General features: G+C 40.6%; 1 protein-coding gene across 12 annotated transcripts in view; it reads right to left on the reverse strand.

Annotated features, from left to right (window-relative positions):
• TEAD1 (TEA domain transcription factor 1) overlaps positions 1-26,007 on the reverse strand; it is a 172,896-nt gene that overhangs the window by 16,022 nt on the left and 130,867 nt on the right. For 4 of the 12 annotated variants that reach the window (XM_073658269.1, XM_073658266.1, XM_073658265.1 and 1 more), the window contains 6 exons: positions 20,804-20,938; positions 19,213-19,259; positions 15,779-15,838; positions 12,359-12,420; positions 9,802-9,926; positions 3,419-3,592 (listed from right to left, as the gene is read on the reverse strand). In XM_073658269.1, the coding sequence (XP_073514370.1) occupies positions 3,419-3,592; positions 9,802-9,926; positions 12,359-12,420; positions 15,779-15,838; positions 19,213-19,259; positions 20,804-20,938 (603 nt within the window). Of the gene's footprint in view, positions 1-3,418; positions 3,593-9,801; positions 9,927-12,358; positions 12,421-15,778; positions 15,839-19,212; positions 19,260-20,803; positions 20,939-23,026; positions 23,039-26,007 lie in introns of all 12 variants that reach the window. The other 8 variants (XM_073658263.1, XM_073658262.1, XM_073658259.1 and 5 more) reach the window with 3 other exon arrangements.

Genomic DNA, 26,007 nt, shown 5'->3' on the forward strand with positions numbered 1-26,007 from the left:
GCATCGGTCAACTATACAAGGCACTTTGCACAAGGAGAAGCTGTATGGGAGAGTGATGCGAAAGAAGCCGTTTCTGCAAGCACGCCACAAACAGTCGGCTGAGGTATGCAAAAGCACATTTGGAGAAGCCAATTTCTTTTTGGAAGAAGGTCCTGTGGACTGATGAAATCAAGAATGAGTTATTTGGTCATATAAAAAGGCGTTATGCATGGTGGCAAAAAAAACACAGCATTCCAAGAAAAACACTTGCTACCCACAGTAAAATTTGGTGGAGGTTCCATCATGCTTTGGGGCTGTGTGGTCAATGCTGGCACTGGGAATCTTGTTAAAGTTGAGGGACGCATGGATTCCACTCAGTATCAGCAGATTCTTGACAATAGTGTTCAAGAATCAGTGATAAATATGAAGTTACAAAGTGGATGGATCTTTCAGCAAGACAATGATCCAAAACACCGCTCCAAATCTACTCAGGCATTCATGCAGAGGAACAACTACAATGTTCTGGAATGGCCATCCCAGTCCCCAGACCTGAATATCATTGAACATCTGTGGGATCATTTGAAGAGGGCGGTCCATGCTCGACGACCATCAAACTTAACTGAACTGGAATTGTTTTGTAAAGAGGAATGGTCAAAAATACCTTCATCCAGGATCCAGGAACTCATTAAAAGCTACAGGAAGCGACTAGAGGCTGTTATTTTTGCAAAAGGAGGATCTACTAACTATTAATGTCACTTTTCTGGTGAGGTGCCCATACTTATGCACCTGTCAAATTTTGTTTGAATGCAGATTGCACATTTTCTGTTAGTACAATGAACCTCATTTCAAGGCAGAAACATTACTGTATCCAACAGTTATTACATATATCAAACTGAAATAGCTGTTGCAAAAACACCAATTTTTATAGAACATTAAGCTTAAGATTAATAGGGGTGCCCAAACTTTTTCATATGACTGTATTTTACCATGAAGGCCTGCTGCACAAAGTCTCCTCTTAACAGTTGTTGTAGAGATGTGTCTGCTGCTAGAACTCTGTGTGGCATTGACCTGGTCTCTAATCTGAGCTGCTGTTAACCTGCGATTTCTGAGGCTGGTGACTCGGATAAACTTATCCTCAGAAGCAGAGGTGACTCTTGGTCTTCCTTTCCTGGGGCGGTCCTCATGTGAGCCAGTTTCTTTGTAGCGCTTGATGGTTTTTGCAACTGCACTTGGGGACACTTTCAAAGTTTTCCCAATTTTTCGCACTGACTGACCTTCATTTCTCAAAGTAATGATGGCCACTCGTTTTTCTTTACTTAGCTGCTTTTTTCTTGCCATAATACAAATTTTAACAGTCTATTCAGTAGGACTATCAGCTGTGTATCCACATGACTTCTGCACAACACAACTGATGGTCCCAACCCAATTTATAAGGCAAGAAATCACACTTATTAAACCTGACAGGGCACACCTGTGAAGTGAAAACCATTTCCGGTGACTGCCTCTTGAAGCTCATCAAGAGAATGCCAAGAGTGTGCAAAACAGTCATCAAAGCAAAAGGTGGCTACTTTGAAGAACCTAGAATATAAGACATTTTCAGTTGTTTCACACTTTTTTGTTAAGTATATAATTCCACATGTGTTAATTCATAGTTTTGATGCCTTCAGTGTGAATGTACAATTTTCAGTCATGAAAATACAGAAAAATCTTTAAATGAGAAGGTGTGTCCAAACTTTTGGTCTGTACTGTAAGTCATGGTTTGTTAAGGAGTTAAACATTGGTTGCATCTACCAAAAATTTGTTATTAGCATGTGATCAGTCCAACCACCTGGACCCCCCCTGGACTCATCATGAGAAAAAAAAAAAAAAGTTTTGGTCAGCTTCATGCTTGGCCATGCTAGGCAACAAGACAATCAAGTGTCTATTAAAGCCATTCTACCAAATGCTAGGGTGGTTCCAACAGCTAGTGTCCATTGATATGGCTTCACACCGAAAATCTTTACCAACCCCCCACCCTCCCCCTATACACAACAGACCAATGTAATCTGAATCTGCTGATATCGATAGTTTCGGCTGACAGTCTAATGTGTGTGAAAGCCCTGTACAATTTTGGGGGGGGGAATACCAATCATGCACTTTAGATTTCGGACTGACTATCATATTGTCTCCTGGCGTTAACCGGGTGGCAGACATGCTTAGCGACAGCTCTCGGCCAAACTAGCGTCCCTGCATATGGTAGCGCCGGCTGAGACGGCTGTCAGCTGAACGATTGGACGACAGCCATCTAATGTGTAAGGCACATTACTGTACATGTAATTTTTTTCTTTTTTCGCATTTCTGCAAGCATCTAAAAAGGTTTAATTTTCTATGGGAGAGCTACAACGAAGCATAAATATAATCTGGTTGGAAAGAGGAGTCTATCATAAACTTAACTCTAGACACAAATTCGAAAAGATATGGAGTCCTTGGTTGGATACTCCAGGATTGCAAACAAATCTTCTAATTAGAGATAGAATATTAACGCTGCTATCCCTTTGTTAGTCACTTTTTTATCTTCTTCCCCCTTCTACGAATGTTATAGGCTATGTGCCCACGTTGCATTTATGAAGCAGAAAATTTCTGCTGCATAAATGCAAGTCCTCTCCTGGAAAAACGCATGCGGAATTCCGCACGCGTTTATCGCGCATTTTTCGCGCGTTTATCACGCGTTTTCCACATGCGGAATTGCCTTGCGTTTTTTATGCATTGGACAAAGGCAATTCCGCTTGCGGAAACGCAAAATTAAATGACATGCTGCGGATTTTTGAACGCGGCATAAACGCTGCGGAAAAATCCGCAGCATGTGCATAGAACTTGCGGAATCCCATTGGGGACCATGGGGTGCGGATATACATGCGTTTTTCAAGCGTTTACGCTGCGGAAATTCCGCAGCATATACGCTTGAAAAATGCTACGTGGGCACACAGCCATACTCAGTTATTCTAGAACTGCTCTGAAAATGGTTCTCTCTGGAGTGCAGGGATTTGGGTTTAGGATGGGTTAGGGAACTGAAGTTGAGATACTTTGTTCATGTTTTATACTATGGAATTACTGTGTCATTTATGTTATTTGAAAGATGGAAATTTTGTATTTGGAGTTTTTCAATAAAAATTATTTGATTAAAAAAAAAGGTTGAATTTTAATGTACATAGCATGTTTTTCCTTCACTGAACATAGCAGCCCTTTGCACTCATGATTGGTAGGTATCCGTGCAGTTGGACCTCAACCAACCACACATTGATTGCATATCAGTAATGTTAAAGCTCATGCCAGCCCTTCAATGGGAAACATTTTTAACAGTATGGATTCAGATGGACACAGTAGCATTTAAAAACAAAAAGACAAAAGATAAAACAAATACATATGTTTCATAAAAAGACACACAGGTCAGTCAACTTACCCAGAATTTTACTAAGAAAAATGAATTTTGTGGCCCTTTCCCAAAGAGTTCCTTTAAGCCCCCTTTCTTTTCGGGAAATTTGTCATAAATTTGGCGGATGTCTACGGGTTCAAGCAGAGGGTCACTGTACGAGTGATTGGCTTGTCCAATGTGCACAAAGAGGTGTTTGTTGTACTGCAAGAGATGAGAGGATTTGTCAGAAGACAGAACACTTCAGTAGCATTTATTACAGAAGACAACATTCCCGCAGCATCCCGCTACACCCGATCTCACAGATAGAAGAAAACCAGCAAAAAATAAACTTCTCAGACTGCTAGAAGTAATGTAATAACACTTTACACTCTCAGTCCTGAATGACGAGCTCTCTGCTTAACTACACAGATTTGCCATTCAGGATTCCGGCTATATTGCAGTCACCCTTGTTTCCCTGAATTTAACAGGTTTTTGTTTGGCACGGTTCACATCTACATCAGGAGGTTGAGTCAACAGATAGCTGCAACCAGAATAGGTGCATGATCGGCAGGTATCATGGACCTGTCCCATTCTATCTGCCAATCGTACCCTCTTGCATGCAGGTGTGTGATATCAACACTGTTCACCTCCCTATACCGTAGCGCCAGACAAATCCTTCAACAGGCATTACTGTATTGTTATTTTAGGGAAGATTTCTCGGCCATAACCGAACTGTAGACTAGAGCATCTCACGAGATCATCATCACTTAAGGGGCGGATAACAGTTAATATTGTCCATATTACTGAATGGCCACTCTTAGACCCTGTGTGACGTTAACAATACGCTAATATAACATTATCTCCACTACACGGAGATCCATCCTGAAGCGGAGCCCTGTGGACAATTCCCAGGAATCCAGTACAAATCCTTGTCGTCTATGGATTAGCTACAGCATGGAGCAGTTTTAGATGCATGACTGAAACCCTAAATGAGCTATTTTCACAGCTCCTCCTCCATCTGCTGCTCCTGTTATATAGTAAAAATCAATTGGACGTGCTTAATATGATCTTTCACTAGGAAATCCACGGTTCCTCTGGATACCAAACCTGAAACCCACAGCAGCATAGGGCGCTGTATGAGAAAACTTAGGTATTTTAGCAAAAAAAAAAAAAAGCTTGATTAATTTCAAACTAGGAGAGGTTTAATCCCTTAAAGACCAGTTTATCCGGAGTCTTAAAGGGATTGTCCATTACTTTGTCAGACATTTTGTTAATGGGCCCAGAGTGGTCAAAAGTAAAGAAAAAGAGGATAAAATGACTGGAATGGAGCAGCTCCCTTGCACAGCTGCCAGTGTCCCCTGTTAGTCTGCTGACTTTTTTTTCGGCAGGGGGTAAGATGTATGCCGACTGGCAGCAGCGGTCACCAGCAATGTCGCTGTTTTGGTACATTATTTTTTATTTTTTTTAAACCATTCTTGACTATCCCATGTCCTCATTGAGACGTCCGTGATTTTTTTCACGTGCATAAAAACATGAACAGTTTTCATCAGCGTTTTGGATCAAGTTATTCAGTGTTTAGTCATACAATCAGTGTGTCAGTTACAGAAAAAAAAATGCAAATCATCTCCTATTCCTTTGCAATGCTACGCATGGACAGAACACAAATTGCTCACTGATGCCATCGATGTGCTGTCCGTAATTTTCACAGAGCCATAGATATGTCTTCGTGATTTTCTGCAGAACACATGGTCCACAAAACATGGCCATGTGAACAGCTCCATGGATTATAATGGGTATGCATTCTTTCTGAGAAACACAGAAAACGTACATGACTCATGGACATCTGAATGAGGTCTTAGTCTATTAAAAAGTTGGGGTTGTCCTCTACTTTTAAGAAGTAGACATTTTTTGTCACATGCAAGACCAGCAAGACAAATATCAGTGCAGAACAGGATATAGCATCTGATCGTTAAAAACATTTCCAATTACGTTGTCATTAATTTTATAGTAGTCTAGGCTAAGTTTTTCTGATACAGGTCTCCAAATCACCTGCCTTTATCTGCTGTCACCACTATAGGGAGCTGACTTCACGGAGACATAGACCCCAATAGCAAATTTATATTCCGTAAGCCCATAAAATCCCATTACCCCCATTACTTGTAAAGCAAAATGCACAAAAAACTGTTTTGATCCAGTCCCCAATAATTCAAATGTGCGATAATCACACTGCAAAATTATGTATATGCATGTACTGAACAGAAATACACAGGAAATGTCTAAATTTCTCTAATAAAAACAAATAAAACGTTTTTACAGGAATATTACATGTTATTTGGGGTCTCTCGTCTTCCTGAAAGTTTCTCACAATTGAGTTTCAGGTTAAATAAATCTGAGTTTTTTTTTCCCCCAGTACGCAAAAAAACAGATCAGTTTTCATCAGTGTGTAGGATTCGATTTTTATCTGGTTTCGGTCAGTGTGTCCATTTTTATGATCAGTGTTCCATCATTTTTTTTCTCAGATGCAAAAAAAAAACAAAAAACTAATGGATGTTTCTCAAACTTTTCATAGTAACAAGTCAGTGAAAATTTGGCAGCACTAGGATGTAACTTAGATGGTTTCATTGCTGTGAGGGTATTTGTTTTTCCACTAACCAATGTGAATATCATTAAATGTGTCCAGAAACTAATCCATGATGCCCATCTTATGAGTACTGCTAATGCTACACAATTTAGATATACATGTAAATTCTTATTTAGCAGAGTAAACTAAGTGTTGTAGATTCATGTAGACAGTCTATGCCAGCGGGTACTGCTGGGTGACAGTGAAATGTGTGAAAGTCTTTGTTGACAGCAGGCTTAAGTAATGCTCAATGTCAGTCAGCAGCTGCAGAGTCAAGTAAGACAATATGTGTCCCTGTGGGTGAAAAACTTTCACCCCCTAAGAACCAAAACATACATCTGATATTGTGCTCTATTGTTTATCACATTATCTTTTTAATTTCCATGTATGAAATTTTAGCAGAAACCCCATTCACATGCATGAGATGCACAGTCATTGGATTTGATTGGGATTTCGACATTGAATCTGTGTTAAAGTCTGTTAAATCCAATAAGTGTGAACGGATGCTAAAGGTTGCATTTACCAGGGATGAATTCACTTCCGATTTCACCCGTGGATTAGCGCATCTAAAATCCACAGCACATTACAGTATCAGGCATGTGGATACGACTTTACTATACCCATCAACGTTCTGCAAATAATTTCTGCACGGAAAAACGATGTTCAAATCTGCAACATTGTCATCTTGTTGTGGAAATGCCCTAGAACGCCTTTAATGGAAAACCTTCAAAATTTAACTGCAGATTTTGCTTGGAATGTGACAAAATCCATAGCAGAAAATTTCTGGTCTATGTGGGCTATGGCCTTTAGGGGTATACAAAATTATTACCTTCCTAAAGTAAAATCCAGCACCATAATGTTTCCTTCAAAGCCTGAGGTCCCCAGATGCAACTAGACTACACACATGAAAAAAATCGGACAAGAGCTCTGCCCACTGAGCCATGAAGGAGTTCAATAAATCTATGATTCCAGGATGAGACACAACGGATCTGTGACCCTGACAGACAAGGCAAGTATAGGAGTGTCCGATATCCCAGCCTTGCATGTGACTAATCCCAACTCTCTCAAAATAGCTGAGCATGAGTCCAGGTCATTTAAAATAGTTGTTATAAAAAGGCAGACTTGTCCTACTATGGCCCTCTGGGGGTCCGCAGCCACTGTCTGAAGGAGTACTGACAGCTCACTTTACATGATGGCTGAGGACCAGGATTACTGTGCAAAGAAAAGCAACAGAAAAAGAGGCAGCCATCGGGTTAAATTGGCATGTTGACCAATCAATGAAGAAAATAAAATGACTGCTTTTGAAATAAAATAAGAAATACTGTTATTTTAAAGGGGCTGTTCCATATCAGACAAGCCATAAACAACGGATAGATGTGGGTCTCATCATTAGGATCCACATCTATCACACATATCCTGTATATTTCACATAAATGTCCAATATAAGAGTACTACTTTAAGCGTGACCTCAGCCCAGTGTCATATAAACTTTGTTAAGAACCTACAAAGGCACGACACCTGCTCGAATCTTCAAGGACACTGAGCTATGGGACAACAGGCATCTCAGCAATGTCAGAAGTCTCTGAGATACTATAGCTGGCGATATATATTAGAAAAAAAGTTGTCTGAACCCAATTGTTTTGCCAGACTATCGTCCACTAGAAAAGTTGGGGTCTCAACTCTTCTCTGATAGCAAGTTAAGCATGTTTAATTTAACATTCTTGATCTTTTGTCTCTGCAGGAGATAAACTGCTGCCAAAAGGGGGTCTGGATGCAGCTGGCTCCCCTTTCCCTACTGAAAAGCATGCAGACAGGTTTGGCCGACAGCTATTTTAATTGTATGCCCAACTATAGTCATACGCTATAGGACCTGTACGCACTACCTTTCCAGATCTAGTGCAGAGGTAAACGTTCATGGCAAAGAAAAAAAAAAACCCACTAAAAACAGTATGTAAGAATTTAAAGAGGATTTGTAAAATGCATCTAAAAAATAGGACGATTATTAAAAGAAATAACACCAATTTACAAATAGGAGTAAGTTGTTTCCAGATTTTAGGCAAATCTTAAAAAGTACACCTCTAATTTGCAGGTGACTGGGTCTCATTAAAAATGGTGGTGAAAAACTGCCTTTTTGAAAGATATATTTTTAGCGCTGTATAGTTTTTCTAGAGACACGGTTGGCTGCATAAGAGATGGTACCCTTTAAAATGGATGTACAGGACTTTTTGATGACCTATCCTTGGATTGGATATCAAAATAAATCATGTCTGACACCCGCACTGATAAACTGTTTGCAGCTCACACTGTAAATGAATAAAGAACACAGCTGCAGTACCCAAAATGGCCACTACACAGAGTATGGATCTGTGCTCCTTCGGCTCTGTACATTGCGTAGTGGCTGTTTTGGGTACTGCAGTTTAGTTCATATTTACTTCAATATGGACTGAGGGGCAATACCCACAAACAGTTATAACGGTGTATGGAGCCATGCTGTTCTGGCTCTATACACTGTGTACATTCAGATGCAGCAAGAGCTTCAAACTGCTGATCTGCAAGTGTCTGGTCTCAGACCTAAGGGAAGAGTCAGATGGCTGTATAACTCTCACAAGGATCACAACGCAATGCTTGGACTGGCCATCGGCTCTCCCGAGCGCAACAGCTGCATAGAAATACATGCTGTCACACTGGGGTCGGGTGAGCGGACGGTCAATCCAAGCATTGCATTGTGTTCATATCCGAGTTATATGGCCGTATGATCCTTCCCTAAGGACAGGTCATCAATATATACAAGTCCTGAACAATTCCTTTAACACTTAAAGAAAAATGTTGCAACTTCCTGATATACTCCCATTTTAATTCCTCACCACTTTCAAGACAACCGCTTGTTGTCAAGGAATGGGAACACCCTTGTTTTCTAGCCAGAGGCTGACATTTTTCTAAACCCCAGACATCTGAAGATGTGCTACCACGCTATGCAGTTTATAAAATCAAAGTCATCCAGATATTTGCAGAACATTTCATTATACGATGAATAGGCAATCGTGCAAAAGGCTTGAAAATCCATTTAAAAAAGGTAGAAAGTGAGATAAAGCTGTGATAGAAGAGACCCTCCCAGGCAAGTTCACCGTCATGCTTTACATCTATATCTAGCAGCATTCCTGATGAATGCAAAGTAGCCAAACAAATTTTGTACGATTTATTTTTATTTTATTTTTTAACTTTTAAAGAACAGACTGGACAGTCGCACATTTTCTATACTGCTCCACATTTCTATTTCAGCATGCCGACTGGAACGAGTTTTTGAAACAGACTATTAAAAAAAAATATCACAAAAAACATTGCGATGACAAGAAGAGACGTGTCAGCAGATGATGGACAGGACTCTCAGGAATGCTGCTGGAATGAGATATTCTATATGCCATCTACACTAGCATACCTAAAGACAGCTCTTAGATCACGCTGCAGCTGCCGGCCAAGCTTGCCAAAAAGACAGGTGCCTGCACACAGCTTTCCCCACACAGGAATCCAGCTTCTCAGAAAAGAAGAATGAGTCAAATAGGCGGTATGACCCCAATGTGAAAGGACAGGGACATGAAGCTGATAGTAGGTGCAAACTGACTAATATTATACTGAAAAAATTTATTTATGGATTATAAGATATTCTGGATAATTAGTCCATCATAGAAAAGTATATAAATTACTTACAATTGATCCCATTTGTAATCTAAACCTGACAGCAAACACAACAACAGGAAAACAAATGTGTGCTACATCAGGCTGCTCGGGCTGGTGGCACATGGGGCATACTTACTGCATCCGGGTCCCGCTGCTGCTCTAGAAATGCTGAAAATTCCACCAATCTAAGCTTGGTTGTGCCGATGGAGCGCCCTTGCCACGCAGGGACTGATGAGGCAGGGGGAGCAGTGGGCTCAAATGCTGCAAGAGAGGATACATGCAGAGGTTATCAGAGGAATAAGTGGTAAACATCCAAAAAACGGACATCAACGAACAACTCAACATGTGGAAACATTTTCATCCGTCTCTTATCAAAAGGTCATTTTGGAGAAGGAAAAAAGTATATATTTTTTTCCAGGAAAGGCTTGACCAATCCATTTTTTGGCTTTTCTAAACCCATTAAGATGCCTATATACATTAGGGCAAAGTCAGGCGAACCTGTTCATCATATATTTATAGGGGGCTCAACTTCTTCCCTGCAGTTCATGTGGGGGGGGGGGGGGGACATCTGGTATCCTGTTATCTGAAAAGATAAGCAGAATTGTTTTTCTGCTGCACCTGCCTTTCACCATAATGCACATACAACCAAATTTAGTCTGCAGATACATGGAAAATTAAGGTATGTTCACAAGTTGTGTTTTTGCGGCATTTTTTTTTTTTTTTTTTTTTGAGCAGCCAAAACCTCTACTCTTGACAGTATAAACTCTGCATGTAAAAGACTTAATAGCAGTGTTTTTAAGACAGATTACATGTGTGATTTGTCTACAACATGTTAATAAAGTTACCTTTAGTCCTCAAAAATGGAGCGCAACTGTTAAGCTATATTCACACATTGGGTTTTTGGAGTTTTTTTTCTGCAGCAAAACCTGCTCTCGACAGTAAAGACGTTGCTTACAAAAAGTAGGCTTTGCTGCATTTTTCTGATGCAGATTAACTGTCATTTGTCTACAGTACAGGCTAAAAGGGGTTGTCCACTACTAGGACAACCCCTTCTCGATCTGAATGTTGCCCCTGTGAAAATAAGAAAAACACCTATACTCATCTCCCGTGACAGCGCCATTCCAGCAGCGTTAGCATTCGCGCTCTTGGGGCTCACGTGTGGTTGTTATGACATGTAAGCTCTGCGCCCATTCAGCGCTGGCATCACTGATCCGACATATTAGTAACCAAGAAGTGAGTGGCCAACCGCAGCTCTCACTTAGTCTTGATTATGTATACATGCAAAGGTGAGGACAGTGAGGACAGTGACGTCATTGCTGATTGGGAGCAGGGATCATGTGTCATAACGCACGTGAGCCCCAGGAACGCAAGTGCTGCCGGCACGGAAGGAGAGTGTAGGTGTTTTTATTTTCACGGTGGCAAACATTCAGATCGAGAAGGGGATATCCTAATAGCGGACAACCCCTTTAAAGGAGTTGGTTTTAGTCCAACAAAAAAACAAACACGATTGCGTTTTTTCTGCAGCATTTTTGCACCCTCATTGCTTTCTATGAATGAAAAAAATGCTACAAAAATGGTGCAAAAAGTGTGTCAGTTTTCCAATTCAGCAAGGAAAAAAAAAAGTATGTGCATGAGATTTCTGAAAGCTCAGCTTTTGCTGGTACTGTCAAAAGAAGTTTTAATTAGCATAATAAACGCAACATGTGAACATAGTTAAAAAAAAAAAAAAAGGCAGCATAAGGCTATCTCATTGCTTTCTTGGGTGAAAAAAAAAACCGCTGCAAAACTGACATACCGAAGATTTTCAAAAATGCTGCACTGCTCAAATTCAGTCAGGAAAAAAAAAAAGCTGTGTGAGATTTCTGAAATCTTATAGTTTTTCCTGGCTTCTTTTCTGTAGAAAATAAATGCTACAAAAACACAGCGCGTGAACATAGCCTATGGGATGAAAAAAAAAGTCCCGAGACTGAATGTGTGGGCAATTTAAGGCTTCATGTACACTGCTGTGTTACAGATCCGTATTGCATAGATCAATAATACAAATCTTATAGATGCCTATAGTTACAATACGCACATTTAGATTAGTATAATTTTACATAATGCACGCGGAGATTTTTTCTCTCAGTTGCCTTGATAAGTATAAATCATAGCATGTGCCATTTTCTGTAGTTTTAAAGGGACATCAGCCCCAGAAACATTGGAGGTAATATTAGGTGCCACAAAGAATAATTCAGGTAACACAATCAGATATGTTTTAAGATGTACAGGCCAAAGGATAGGCCATTACTGAGCAGACTTTCCTCTTCGGCTTACAGCCAGGACTGCACTAATACAGTTACGTTATCCTGGATGTCAAACTGTCCAGTCATTGAGTGGAGCAGAGAGCACCAGGCATCGCTCTCCTTTTTACCCTAGCGGCCTAATTACATTTTCTTGGAGACACACCTGTGCTCATCATCCCTGGAGAAAAGCAGGAGGAATTTAAGCTTTTCTTGAAATGACTACACTCAAAGGAAAATATGTAGTCAAGAAATCTCTTTGGTACAAGACATGTTTACAGTCCGCAGGATTAAAAATAATCTGCTCTATATGAATCATCCCCTGCTCCTCAGATTTTGACAAATTACACTGGTGTCCTGGCATCACTGAGCGACTCTGAAGCTGTTGACAATGATGCACTGAGTAGAGGTTACCTGTAAGAGGCGCTGTAACTGCTGGTTGGATGGGATACGTTTGCTGGACAAATGGCTTGACGCTGATGGGAAAAAAAAAAAACAAAAAACAGCTGTTACCTTAATGACATCATAAGAAATGACTAAATTGATAGTAATATTCTTGTTTCAGAAGGTAATTGTTATATTTTATAATTGTATACATATAATTGTTCTATACAATTTTTATATATACTATATGTATAATGTAAAGATATATAACAGGAACATACTGTATTTATAATTGTAAAGACTCACAACTTTCCTATATAATTGTATTGATTTCTAGTGTGTGTGCGCGCGTATCACAACATCAAGACATACATATTTTTATCCAATGATTGTAAACTGTGAAGGTTCCCTTTAAAAGACTGCAAAGGTCTTAAGTAGAGTAGAATGATTACAGAAAGTCCTCCGTTGAAATATTGTATAACTTTTCATGACACCCCCCAAAAAAAAAAAGACCAATTCTGTTTGGTTGTTGTGATGTCATTTTCCTGGTGATTTTAGTAAACCGGAAGCAAATGGATGTCCGCTATAAGGTAGAAAATTGTGTTTGACATTGTTTTATCCCTTTATGCGTGTTTTTAGGTTAAAACACGGCAAAGACAAATATATCACCAGATGTCAGGAAGCTTATTATTCTGAGAGTGAAGTCAGGCAAAAGCCAAAAAGAGGTAGCTATGAAATTCACCTGTTCTCAGAGTTAAGTGTCACGTAGATTAAAGAAAGAAAAAGAAGGTTATGGAACAGCTGACAAACCTAGAAGTAGATGACCACGGAAAACTTCCTCCAGAGTAGACCACATTATTAAGCAAAAGTCAGTATTTGATGTACATAAAAGAGCTGTACGAATTTTGCATGAAATGAACAAACAATATGGGGCCAAAGTAAGTCGCCAAACTGTGGTGCGACAGCTAAGAGTAGTAGGGCTGTATGCACGAGGTCCAGTCAAGAAGCCTTTCATCTCTGCAAAGAACCTGATGGTCTGACTTGAGTTTGCCAAACCACACAGAGCACAGCCAATGGAAAGACAGATTGGTCTAAGGTGTTGTGGTCAGATGAATCTAAGTTCAATAATTAAGTTCAATCTGTTTTTTAGTGATGGCGAGCAGTATATATACATCCCAATTGGAAAACGTAATGATGTAAGGTACCAAACAACTACAGGGAAACAGTGGAGGCAATGTTAAGGTTTCGGGCTGCTTTTCTGCATCTGCCATTGGTCCTCTGCATAGAATTGATAGCAATATGAATGCAGCCATGTACAAGGAAATACACTGCTCAAAATGATCTGAATGAATGAAATATTCTCATTGAATACTTTGTTCTGTGCAAAGTTGAATGTGCTGACAACAAAATCACAAAAATCATCAATGGAAATCACATTTATTAACCAATGGAGGCCTGGATTTGGAGTCACCACCAAAATTAAAGTGGAAAAACACACTACAGGCTGATCCAACTTTGATGTAATGTCCTTAAAACAAGTCAAAATGAGGCTCAGTGTTGTGTGTGGCCTCCACGCGCCTGTATGACCTCCCTACAACGCCTGGGCATGCTCCTGATGAGGTTGTGGATGGTCTCCTGTGGGATCTCCTCCCAAACCTGGACTAAAGCATTCGCCAACTCCTGGACCGTCTGTGGTGCAACGAGACGTTGGTGGATGGAGCGAGACATGATGTCCCAGATGTGCTCAATCGGATTCAGGTCTGGGGAACGGGCGGGCCAGTCCATAGCTTCAATGCCTTCATCTTTCATGAACTGCTGACACACTCCAGCCACATGAGGTCTGGCATTGTCCTGCATTAGGAGGAACCCAGGGCCAACCGCACCAGCATATGGTCTCACAAGAGGTCTGAGGATTTCATCTCGGTACTTAATGGCAGTCAGGCTACCTCTGGCGAGCACATGGGAGGACTGTGCGGCCCTCCAAAGAAATGCCACCCCACATCATTACTGACCCACTGCCAAACCGGTCATGCTGAAGGATGTTGCAGGCAGCAGATCGCTCTCCACAGCGTCTCCAGACTCTGTCACGTCTGTCACATGTGCTCAGTGTGAACCTGCTTTCATCTGTGAAGAGCACAGGGCGCCAGTGGTGACTTTGCCAATCCTGGTGTTCTGTGGCAAATGCCAAGCGTCCTGCACGGTGTTGGGCTGTGAGCACAAGCCCCATCTGTGGACTTTGGGCCCTCATACCACCCTCATGGAGTCGGTTTCTAAACGTTTGTGCAGACACATGCACATTTGTTGCCTGCTCCTCCTGCGCCTCCAGCCTCTGGACACTACGCTGACAGACACAGCAAACCTCCTTGCCACAGCTCGCATTAATGTGCCATCCTGGATGAGCTGCACTACCTGAGCAACTTCTGTGGGTTGTAGAGTCCGTCTCTTGCTACCACTAGTGTGAAAGCACAACCAACATTCAAAAGTGACCAAAACATCAGCCAGAAAGCATTGGTACTGAGATGTGGTCTGTGGTCCCCACCAGCAGAACCACTCCTTTATTGAGGGTGTGTCTTGATCATTGCCAATAATTTCCATTTATTGTCTATTCCATTTACACAACAGCATGTGAAATTGATTGTCAATCAGTGTTGCTTCCTAAGTGGACAGTTTGATTTCACAGAAGTTTGATTTACTTGGAGTTATATTCTGTTGTTTAAGTGCTCCCTTTATTTTTTCTGTGGCAAGAAGGTTTGCTGTGTCTGTCAGCGTAGTGTCCAGAGGCTGGAGGCGCTACCAGGAGACAGGCCAGTACACCAGGAGATGTGGAGGGGGCCGTAGGAGGGCAACAACCCAGCAGCAGGACCGCTACCTCTGCCTTTGTGCAAGGAGGAACAGGAGAAGCACTGTCAGAGTCCTGCAAAATTACCTCCAGCAGGCCACAAATGTGCATGTGTCTGCACAAAAGGTTAGAAACCGACTCCATGAGGGTGGTATGAGGGCCCGAAGTCCACAGATGGGGGTTGATGCTTTATTCCAGGTCTGGGAGGAGATCCTACAGGAGACCATCCGCAACCTCATCAGGAGCATGCCCAGGCATTGTAGGGAGGTCATACAGGCACGTGGAGGCCACAGACATTACTGATCTTCATTTTGACTTGTTTTAAAGGACATTACATGAAAGTTGGATCAGCCTGTAGTGTGCTTTTCCATTTTAATTTTGGGGGTGACTCCAAATCCAGGCCTCCATGGGTTAATAAATTTGATTTCCATTGATGATTTTGTTGTCACACACACACACACACACACACACACACACACACACACACACACACACACACACACACACACACACACACACACACACACACACACACACGTCCTTTATAGATACACACAGTGGGGAAAATAGGTATTTGATACACTGCCGATTTTGAAAGTTTTCCCACTTACAAAGAATGGAGAGGTCTGTAATTTTTATCGTAGGTACACTTCAACTGTGTGAGACAGAATCTAAAAATAAAAACCAGAAAGTCACATTGTATGATTTTTAAATAATTAAATTGCATTTTATTGCATGAAATAAGTATTTGATCACCTACCAACCAGCAAGAATTCTGGCTCTCACAGACCTGTTAATTTTTCTTTAAGAAGCCCTCCTACTCTGCACTCATTACCTGTATTAATTGCACCTGTTTGAACTCGTTACTTGTATGAAAGACACCTGTCCAAACACTCACTCACACTCCAACTTGTCCACCATGGTCAAGGCCAAAGAGCTGGGACAAAATTGGAGACCGGCACAAGGCTGGGATGGGCTACAGGACAAAAGGCAAGCAGCTTGGTGAGAAGGCAACAACTGTTGGCACAATTATTAGAAAATGAAAGAAACACAAGATGACTGTCAATCTTCCTCGGTCTGGGGATCCATGCAAGATCTCGCCTCGTGGGGTAAGGATGATTCTGAGAAAGGTCAAGAATCAACCCAGAACTACACGGGAGGACCTGGTCAATGACCTGAAGAGAGCTGGGACCAGTCTCAAACATTACTGTTAGTAACACACTACATCGTCATGGATTAAACACTGTATTGAAGGGAGGATGGATGGGTCATGTATCGCAAGATTTTGGCCAACAACCTCCTTCCCTCAGTAAGAGCACTGAAGATGGATCGTGGCTGGGTCTTCCAGTATGACAATGACCCCAAACACAAAGCCAGGGCAACTAAGGAGTGGCTGTGTAAGAAGCATTTCAAGGTCCTTGAGTGGCCTAGCCAGTCTCCAGACCTGAACCCAATAGAAAATCTTTGGAGGGAGCTGAAACTCAATGTTGGCCAGCGACAGCCCCGAAACCAGAAAGATCTGTATGGAGGAGGGGGCCAAAATCCCTGCTGCAGTGTGTGTGCAAACCTGGTGAAGAACTACAGGAAACGTCTGACCTCTGTTATTGCAAACAAAGATTTCTGTACCAATTATTAAGTTCTGTTTTTCTATTGTATCCAATGCTTATTTCATGCAATAAAATGAAAATTTTTTATGTAAAAAAAAAAAAAAAAAATCCAGAAAATCACATTGTTAGATTCTGTCTCTCACAGTTAAAGTGTACCTACAATAAAAATTACAGACCTCTCCATTCTTTGTAGGTGGGAAAACTTGCAAAATCAGCAGTGTATCAAATACTTATTTTCCCCACTTTAAATAAAAATTATATATACAGTTATATGAAAAAGTTTGGGTACCCCTATTAATCTTAAGCTTAATGTTTTATAAAAATTGGTGTTTTTGCAACAGCTATTTCAGTTTGATATATGTAATAACTGTTGGACACAGTAATGTTTCTGCCTTGAAATGAGGTTTATTGTACTAACAGAAAATGTGCAATCTGCATTCAAACAAAATTTGACAGGTGCATAAGTATGGGCACCCTTATCATTTTCTTGTTTTAAATGATCCTGCCTACTTTTTACTGACTTACTAAAGCACTTTTTTTTGGTTTTGTAACCTCATTGAGCTTTGAACTTCATAGCCAGGTGTATGCAATCATGAGAAAAGCTACTTAAAGTGGCCACTTGCAAGTTGTTCTCCTGTTTGAATCTCCTCTGAAGAGTGGCATCATGGGCTCCTCAAAACAACTGTCAAATGATCTGAAAACAAAGATTATTCAACATAGTTGTTCAGGGGAAGGATACAAAAAGCTGTCTCAGAGATTTAACCTCTCAGTTTCCACTGTGAGGAACATAGTAAGGAAATGGAAGAACACAGGGACAGTTCTTGTTAAGGCCAGAAGTGGCAGGCCAAGAAAAACATCAGAAAGGCAGAGAAGAAGAATGGTGAGATCAGTCAAGGACAATCCTCAGACCACCTCCAGAGAGCTGCAGCATCAACTTGCTGAAGATGGTGTCACTGTGCATCGGTCAACTATACAACGCACTTTGCACAAGGAGAAGAAGTATGGGAGAGTGATGCGAAAGAAGCCGTTTCTGCAAGCACACCACAAACAGTCGGCTGAGGTATGCAAAAGCACATTTGGAGAAGCCAATTTCTTTTTGGAAGAAGGTCCTGTGGACTGATGAAACCAAGATTGAGTTGTTTGGTCATACAAAAAGGAGTTATGCATGGCGGCAAAAAAACACAGCATTCCAAGAAAAACACTTGCTACCCACAGCAAAATTTGGTGGAGGTTCCATCATGCTTTGGGGCTGTGTGGCCAATGCCGGCACCGGGAATGTTGTTAAAGTTGAGGGACGCATGGATTCCACTCAGTATCAGCAGATTGTTGACAATGTTCAAGAATCAGTGATAAAGCTGAAGTTACGCAGGGGATGGATCTTTCAGCAAGACAATGATCCAAAACACCGTTCCAAATCTACTCAGGCATTCATGCAGAGGAACAATTACAATGTTCTGGAATGGCCATCCCAGTCCCCAGACCTGAATATCATTGAACATCTGTGGGATCATTTGAAGAGGGCTGTCCATGTTCGGCGACCATCAAACTTAACTGAACTGGAATTGTTTTGTAAAGAGGAATGGTCAAAAATACCTTCATCCAGGATCCAGGAAATCATTAAAAGCTACAGGAAGTGACTAGACGCTGTTATTTTTGCAAAAGGAGGATCTACTATATATTAATGTCACTTTTCTGGTGAGGTGCCCATACTTATGCACCTGTCAAATTTTGTTTGAATGCAGACTGCACATTTTCTGTTAGTACAATAAACCTCATTTCAAGGCAGAAACATTACTGTGTCCAACAGTTATTACATATATCAAACTGAAATAGCTGTTGCAAAAACACCAATTTCTATAAAACATTAAGCTTAAGATTAATAGGGGTGCCCAAACTTTTTCATATAACTGTATATAAAAATATAAATATATACACACACTTTAAAACTAATAATAATTATGTCTTTTAGCTAGTCATTTTGGAACAACTTTAAAAGTGAATCAGAGAAACAAGATTTTTATCAAGCCTTCAAGCTGCATGAAAGAAAAGATAATTTAACCAAGATCATTAAGATTCGCAGATGTTGTAGAAAGTAAAAGTACTTCCACACAAGTCAGGAATATTTACTGCAAATCTGCAGCAAAAGTTCACATGTGAAACGTAAAGATTTTGCTGCAGATTTCACCGCTCTACACCAAAAAGGAAGGAAATCCTAGGTAAACATTCCCAACAGAAATTGACACTGTGTATTTTAAAATCTGTACTGCAGGTTGATTTTCATGCAGAATTTTTTTGCAGAAGGGCAGCTGTTAATAACAAGATAAATTCAAGAAACAGCATAACAGTGGTGTGTGACACCTTTCTCCATCAGTGGTTACATTCACAAAGGGGATAAATCAGTGAAGATCATTTTCTGTAAGCAGTAATGTCAGACTTACTCTTGTGAAGAGCCTGGCTGCCCTGTCTGAAGCATTCCTGGCCAGTACTGTAAGTGGAAAGAAAAGAAAAAGTCAAAAGGTAGGGCAAGTGGATTTTATAATTATGTTTCCTTACAATTATTAAATTGTTAATATTATTAACAATTGTTAATCAATTATTAAATTGGGGCAGCACGGTGGCTCAGTGATTAGCACTGCAGCCTTGCAGCACTGGGGTCCTGGGTTCAAATCCCACCAAAGACAACATCTGCAAGGAGTTTGTATGTTCTCCCCGTGTTTGCGTGGGTTTCCTCTGGGTTCTCCGGTTTGCGCTCACATTCCAAAGACATACTGATAGGGAATTTAGATTGTGAGCCTCAATGGGGACAGTGATAATATTGTATGTAAAGCGCTACAGAATATGTTGGCGCTATATAAAAGTGAAGATTATTATTATCTGCACTTTGATGCATTTTTTTCATAATATTTAACATTAAATGACATCCAATACATAATAAACTTAAGGGTATGTAGACTTAAAAATATGTGGATTTTAAGTTTACTGGTCACCAGCATGAGGGTGGTTGCAGGAAAATTCATTAAGATAAAAAGAGGTCGCATATAAAAAACTTGTGCAGGTGATAAACTTTGATTCTGCCCATGATACACAACAAAATAGAAGAAAATGGCTCAAAGACACCAAATAGAAAAATTTGAATAATTAAAATTGAAGAATTATTAGTATTTTTTGTAGTAGAAATAGAATATTTTCATCTGATCATTCGTGCTGATTTGTTAATTCAGTGATGGGAAGGGTGGTGGGTTGCAGTGAATTAAGAAAATGCATTTATCAAAAATATTTTTGGTGTAAGCTTTTGTTAACCCCTTTAAGACTGCCCTGTATTCTGTATGTCGCAGCCGTTAATAGGGTACATTCATAAGACTGTTTCATCGCTCTGGATTCCTGAGCAATAACTGGATATCAATAAAGCTCGACTCCGATCAAAATCCCCTTAGGTACCACAGGTTATGCCAAACATGGCATCTATTATATTTGACAAAATAAGTGGGCTCCATTTGTCAGTCCATTGGCTTTCCACAATGCAATCCTGGGCATCCAAGGGCCTAACAAAGCCAGATATATGGCCTAATTGTTTGCCTGTCGGTGTACTAATAGGCTGTAATGCTTTTAATGCTCCTGCTTGAGCAGGGTGGACATGTCACTTTCCTTTTATTCACTATACATAAAAATGCCACCTCACATTTATTTTTTGGATGCATTTCAAAGCACTGAGATGAAGAAGAAAAAAGCAGATTATAATGATTAAAAAGATTATAATGAATGATGGGAACCTTTCAGATTGACCCAGCAGAAGCATTTTACAATAACATAATATCTGTAAATATCTATTGAAAAAGTTCTCTAATATTTTCTATATATCTCTAAAATCAAGCTTCACAGTAGAAATCTGGGAGAATCTAAACAAACAGTTGTAAAACCATAGCTCCCAGCCTGTGGCAACCAGGGGATAATGAGGGCTCTGGTTTGCACAAATGCAAGAGGGCCACATGACGCAGACCACCGGCCCGTACTCCTTGAACACACACTCACCCCGGGTGCAGCAGGAAAGGCTGGACGAGGAATCCCTGGTAGTCCCAGCTTGTTGTGAATGGCGGTGGCGGACACAATCTGAGCAGAGGACATGGCTGCCATGTGTTGCAATGCTTTGTCCTTGGCGGTTTGATCCTTTAATATAACAGTTGGCATGCAGTTATTGAACTCTGTGCGGACAGTCGATGGTTGTGCAGCTAGAAGCGTGAGTATTAAACATAGGAAGGGGATATTGTAATGCCAGCATGCAGTTATGCAAAACCTAATGGCAGTGCTACTACTCTGACCTGACCACCAGTATCTACAGATTGAATAAACCAATATGTAGGAAAATCCAGCAATTAAAGGTGCTTTACGATGCATTAAACAGGGTTTAAAATGTCCAATTACATAAATGAAAAAAAGCTTTCTAACAGTTACTATTTCTACAACACCACTCTGACAGAGCCTTGATTTAGAAAGGGTCAAGTTATGTTAATAGTGATGTCACTCCTGTTATAGCTATTCACCAGCTAAATGAGAGGTTTGAGAATGGAGAAAGTGGAAGGTTGCATTAGAAAGATTGCTGGTTTTGGACACCAGTTAAACCTTGTGTAATAGATCATAAAAAAAAAACTTTAATTGCTGAAAGCTTGTGTAGTCAGCCTGGTAGGGGGGTCTGCAATGTCGTCCGTCACATCCCTAGCATTTCAAAAGGAACCGGCTATTCATAACTAGAAGAAGCTTCACATGACTGGCTCACTGATCAAAAGTAAAACTGTCCTATAAATATGATCTTGCAATAGATAATTCTGGCATATTGACTCGTCAGATCAGTGGTTGTTTGACTGCGAAGACCCCTACCGATCTTGAAAACACAGGTACCAGTATCCAAGCAGTTTCCATTCATGCAAGGTCACATTTCATTAGTGGATAGCAAATACACAAATAGAGTGAATTCTGGGAACAGACACTAGTCAGGCCCTCCATTCTCAGGATCAGTAAGGCACTCAGCTGATAGACCACCTGTGACCAGATATGAGACATATCTACTTATAAACATCAGAAGAGGCGATCGATTATTTAGCGAATCATCTGACTGACTCCTCTAGGCTTATGACATTTTTTTTTTAAAGCAATAGTAAATCTGCTTTGCTGAATGTGAAGTCACCCTAAATAAGAGCACTGCTCAAATCTGTCTACTCAACAAAGTAAAATAACTAAAACAGTGTGTCCATAGGTCGATGATAGCAGTAGTTGCTAATAAATTCCCAGGCTTAATAATAATTAGGTAATTTTTTTTGGCCATTCCTTCCAGGGAGCGAAACACGACAAGTCATTGAAAAGGTTACCTCCAGCTAAAGCGTAATTAGCATCAAACATCTCCTAGTTATCAAATACAGTATAATAGAAATTAGTTGAAGGAACTGGCCATAATTTATGTTATATAACATTTGCAAGGAGTTTGTATGTTCTCCCCATGTTTATATGGGTTTTCTCCCTCACTCCAAAGACATACTGGTAGCGAATTTATTTTGTGAGCCCCATTGGGGACAGTGTTGATGATGTCTGTAAAGCGCTGAGGAATTAATGGTGCTATATAAGTGAGTAAAATTTGATTACATAAATTTATACTATAAATAGTTTATATTTCATACACTGGAAGTATGATGTTGAGCAAATTAATTTTATTTACTCCCCTTGGTGGCAAACACCATGGAAAGAAGTTGTAAGTAGTCAGAGGTCCTAATGAAGTCTCATTTTCATGAAATCCACAGATCTGCTACTATTATGAAGAATGTTGGATTAAAATACCATTTGAGCAGCAGTCACCCCTATAATACACAAGCATGTGTTCTGGTGTCATATGGTACTACTCTACCTATAATCCTCTGCACTCTTAATCATTCAGCCTGATGCTAGTGTCTATGGCTCGGACACTGGCAGACATTAGTGCATGATTGCAGGTACATCAAAGCGGTCATTGGCAGTCAGTCTCAGGCAGGCTGTACACATGCAGGCAAGGCCTTCATGCTATTAGCCCACGTCACGGTTCTAAAAAAAAAAAAAATGGACAGGGAATAGACTTGTCATCCTTAGGGGCACTGACATCTAAACCATAGATGCTGCTAATTGTGTGTGGGCAAAACAGCACAAGCTGGGGAGACAAGTCAAAGCGATCAGCCAAACACTGTGCAAAAGCCAAACTGGAGTCACAAGTCATGAGCCAGGTCAATAACTTACCATATTTGTCACCTGGATACAATACAAATAGTGTGTTAAAAGGTTGGCGTAAAGCAAAAATAACTAAATACCACACGAAACAATTTACAAAGGACATACAAAGCAGCTGGACAAACAAGGCGATTCATTCTTTTAGTGTACATTCACACGCAGCCATCTCAGTTGTTGACTTTTTGCAACTGAAATCCAGTTCCATCCATCTGAATAAGGATGTTTCTGGAGCTGATGCAATGATTTATGCAAGCCCATTTAGAGATCGTAACAGTTAGGGCTTTTTCACAAGACCGTATAGTGTCCGTATTTTACTGTTCATGTTATGGCCACAATTCCTGGCCCAAACAAACCATGTTATATACAGTTAGGTCCATATATATTTGGACAGACAACATTTTTCTAATTTTGGTTCTAGACATTACCACAATGAATTTTAAGCAAAACAATTCAGATGCAGTTGAAGTTCAGACTTTCAGCTTTCATTTGAGGGTATCCACATTAAAATTGGATGAAGGGTTTAGGAGTTTCAGCTCCTTAACATGTGCCACCCTGTTTTTAAAGGGACCAAAAGTAATTGGACAGATTAAATAATTGTAAATAAAATGTTCATTTCTAGTACTTGGTTGAAAACCCTTTGTTGGCAATGACTGCCTGAAGTCTTGAACTCATGGACATCACCAGACGCTGTGTTTCCTCCTTTTTGATGCTCTGCCAGGCCTTCACTGCGGTGGTTTTCAGTTGCTGTTTGTTTGTGGGCCTTTCTATCTGAAGCTTAGTCTTTAACAAGTGAAATGCATGCTCAATTGGGTTGAGATCAGGTGACTGACTTGGCCATTCAAGAATATTCCACTTCTTTCCTTTAATAAACTTCTGGGTTGCTTTGGCTTTATGTTTTGGGTCATTGTCCATCTGTAGTATGAAACGACGACCAATCAGTTTGGCTGCATTTGGCTGGATCTGAGCACACAGTATGACTCTGAATACATCAGAATTCATTCGGCTGCTTCTGTCCTGTGTCACATCATCAATAAACACTAGTGACCCAGTGCCACTGGCAGCCATGCATGCCCAAGCCATCACACTGCCTCCGCCGTGTTTTACAGATGATGTGGTATGCTTTGGATCATGAGCTGTACCACGCCTTCGCCATACTTTTCTCTTTCCATCATTCTGGTAGAGGTTGATCTTGGTTTCATCTGTCCACAAAGAATGTTCTTCCAGAACTGTGCTGGCTTTTTTAGATGTTTTTTTTTAGCAAAGTCCAGTCTAGCCTTTTCATTCTTGATGCTTATGAGTGGCTTGCACCCTACAGTGAACCCTCTGTAGTTACTTTCATGCAGTCTTCTCTTTATGGTAGATTTGGATATTGATACGCCTACCTCCTGGAGAGTATTGTTCACTTGGTTGGCTGTTGTGAAGGGGTTTCTCTTCACCATGGAGATTATTCTGCGATCATCCACCACTGTTGTCTTCCATGGGCGCCCAGGTCTTTTTGCATTGAAGAGCTCACCAGTGCTTTCTTTCTTTCTCAGGATGTACCAAACTGTAGATTTTGCTACTCCTAATATTGTAGCAATTTCTCAGGTGTTTTTTTTTTTTTTTTTTTTTGCAGCTTAAGGATGGCTTGTTTCACCTGCATGGAGAGCTCCTTTGACCGCATGTTTACTTCACAGCATAACCTTCCAAATGCAAGCACCGCACCTCAAATCAACTCCAGGCCTTTTATCTGCTTAATTGAGAATGACATAACGAAGGGATTGCCCACACCTGTCCATGAAATAGCCTTGGAGTCAATTGTCCGATTACTTTTGGTCCCTTTAAAAACAGGGTGGCACTGACACTGGAAAAGCAGAGACCCACCCACTGTGGAGGAATGGTTTGCGGAGATCTCCCTCCTTAATGGGATGGAGCATCTGATTGCCATCTCACCGGCTGATGTTGATAGACACTGTGGGACTTGGAGGGATTGGATGGATTTCCAAAACTCTGACGCCTACCATCTAGCCCCCAACTAAAGTTATCCGGGATGTCGTCACAACAAAGATCATAATCACACTCTATTGATTAGTGGTCTGCCGTGGTCCGCTCCCTCTCTCTCTATCTTTCATATGGAAAAATACATGCTTGATCTGGATATTGATGGAAAACCCTCCCTGTACCCCCCCAATGTACTGTAGTTATGCATAGATTTATAGTTACGTTACCCCTTTTACTATGTATATTGTATTTTCTTGTACTTTTTCAACACAAAAAATAAAAAAACTTGAATTTGAAAAACAGGGTGGCACATGTTAAGGAGCTGAAACTCCTAAACCCTTCATCCAATTTTAATGTGGATACCCTCAAATGAAAGCTGAAAGTCTGAACTTCAACTGCATCAGAATAGTTTTGTTTAAAATTCACTGTGGTAATGTCTAGAACCAAAATTAGAAAAATGTTGTCTCTGTCCAAATATATATGGACCTAACTGTATAAGCCTAGGTGGCCCCGATTCTGGCTGGGAATTCCAGCACCAACCAGCAAGATCTTAAAGTTGGGCTGCTATACAGTCCTGTGAGTAAACCCTTTACCGATATGTCTGCATGTGATAACACCCTTGTTGGAGACTGATAAAAATGCACAGTATTTTTTTATTTTTTATTAAAGGTATAGTGTTGGTCTACAAGATATGGAAAGCAATACGATTGTTGGTTCACTATGGATCAAACATAAAACGGATTTATGCCTAATGCAGCGCCTATTGCTATGGAGCATGGCACACCATCCCCTGACACCCTCCGCCAAGATCAAGGTCTGTTTCATACATCTGACATTCATCAGTCGATTACAGACCATGCTGTTCAGATGGCCTAGGGTCTTCACCTGAACTCAACAGCTTCACATATGGCTTTATGAGCTTGTTGAGTTCAGATCAGGAGACCCTCGGAAAGTCTGGACATCATGGTCTGTACTTGAACTGTGATCGTTGGGTATCTGAAACTGGCCTA

This window comes from Phyllobates terribilis, unplaced genomic scaffold (assembly GCF_046119375.1).
Source record: "Phyllobates terribilis strain yellow unplaced genomic scaffold, ASM4611937v1 Scaffold_13__5_contigs__length_258822181, whole genome shotgun sequence".
Taxonomy (NCBI): domain Eukaryota; kingdom Metazoa; phylum Chordata; class Amphibia; order Anura; family Dendrobatidae; genus Phyllobates; species Phyllobates terribilis.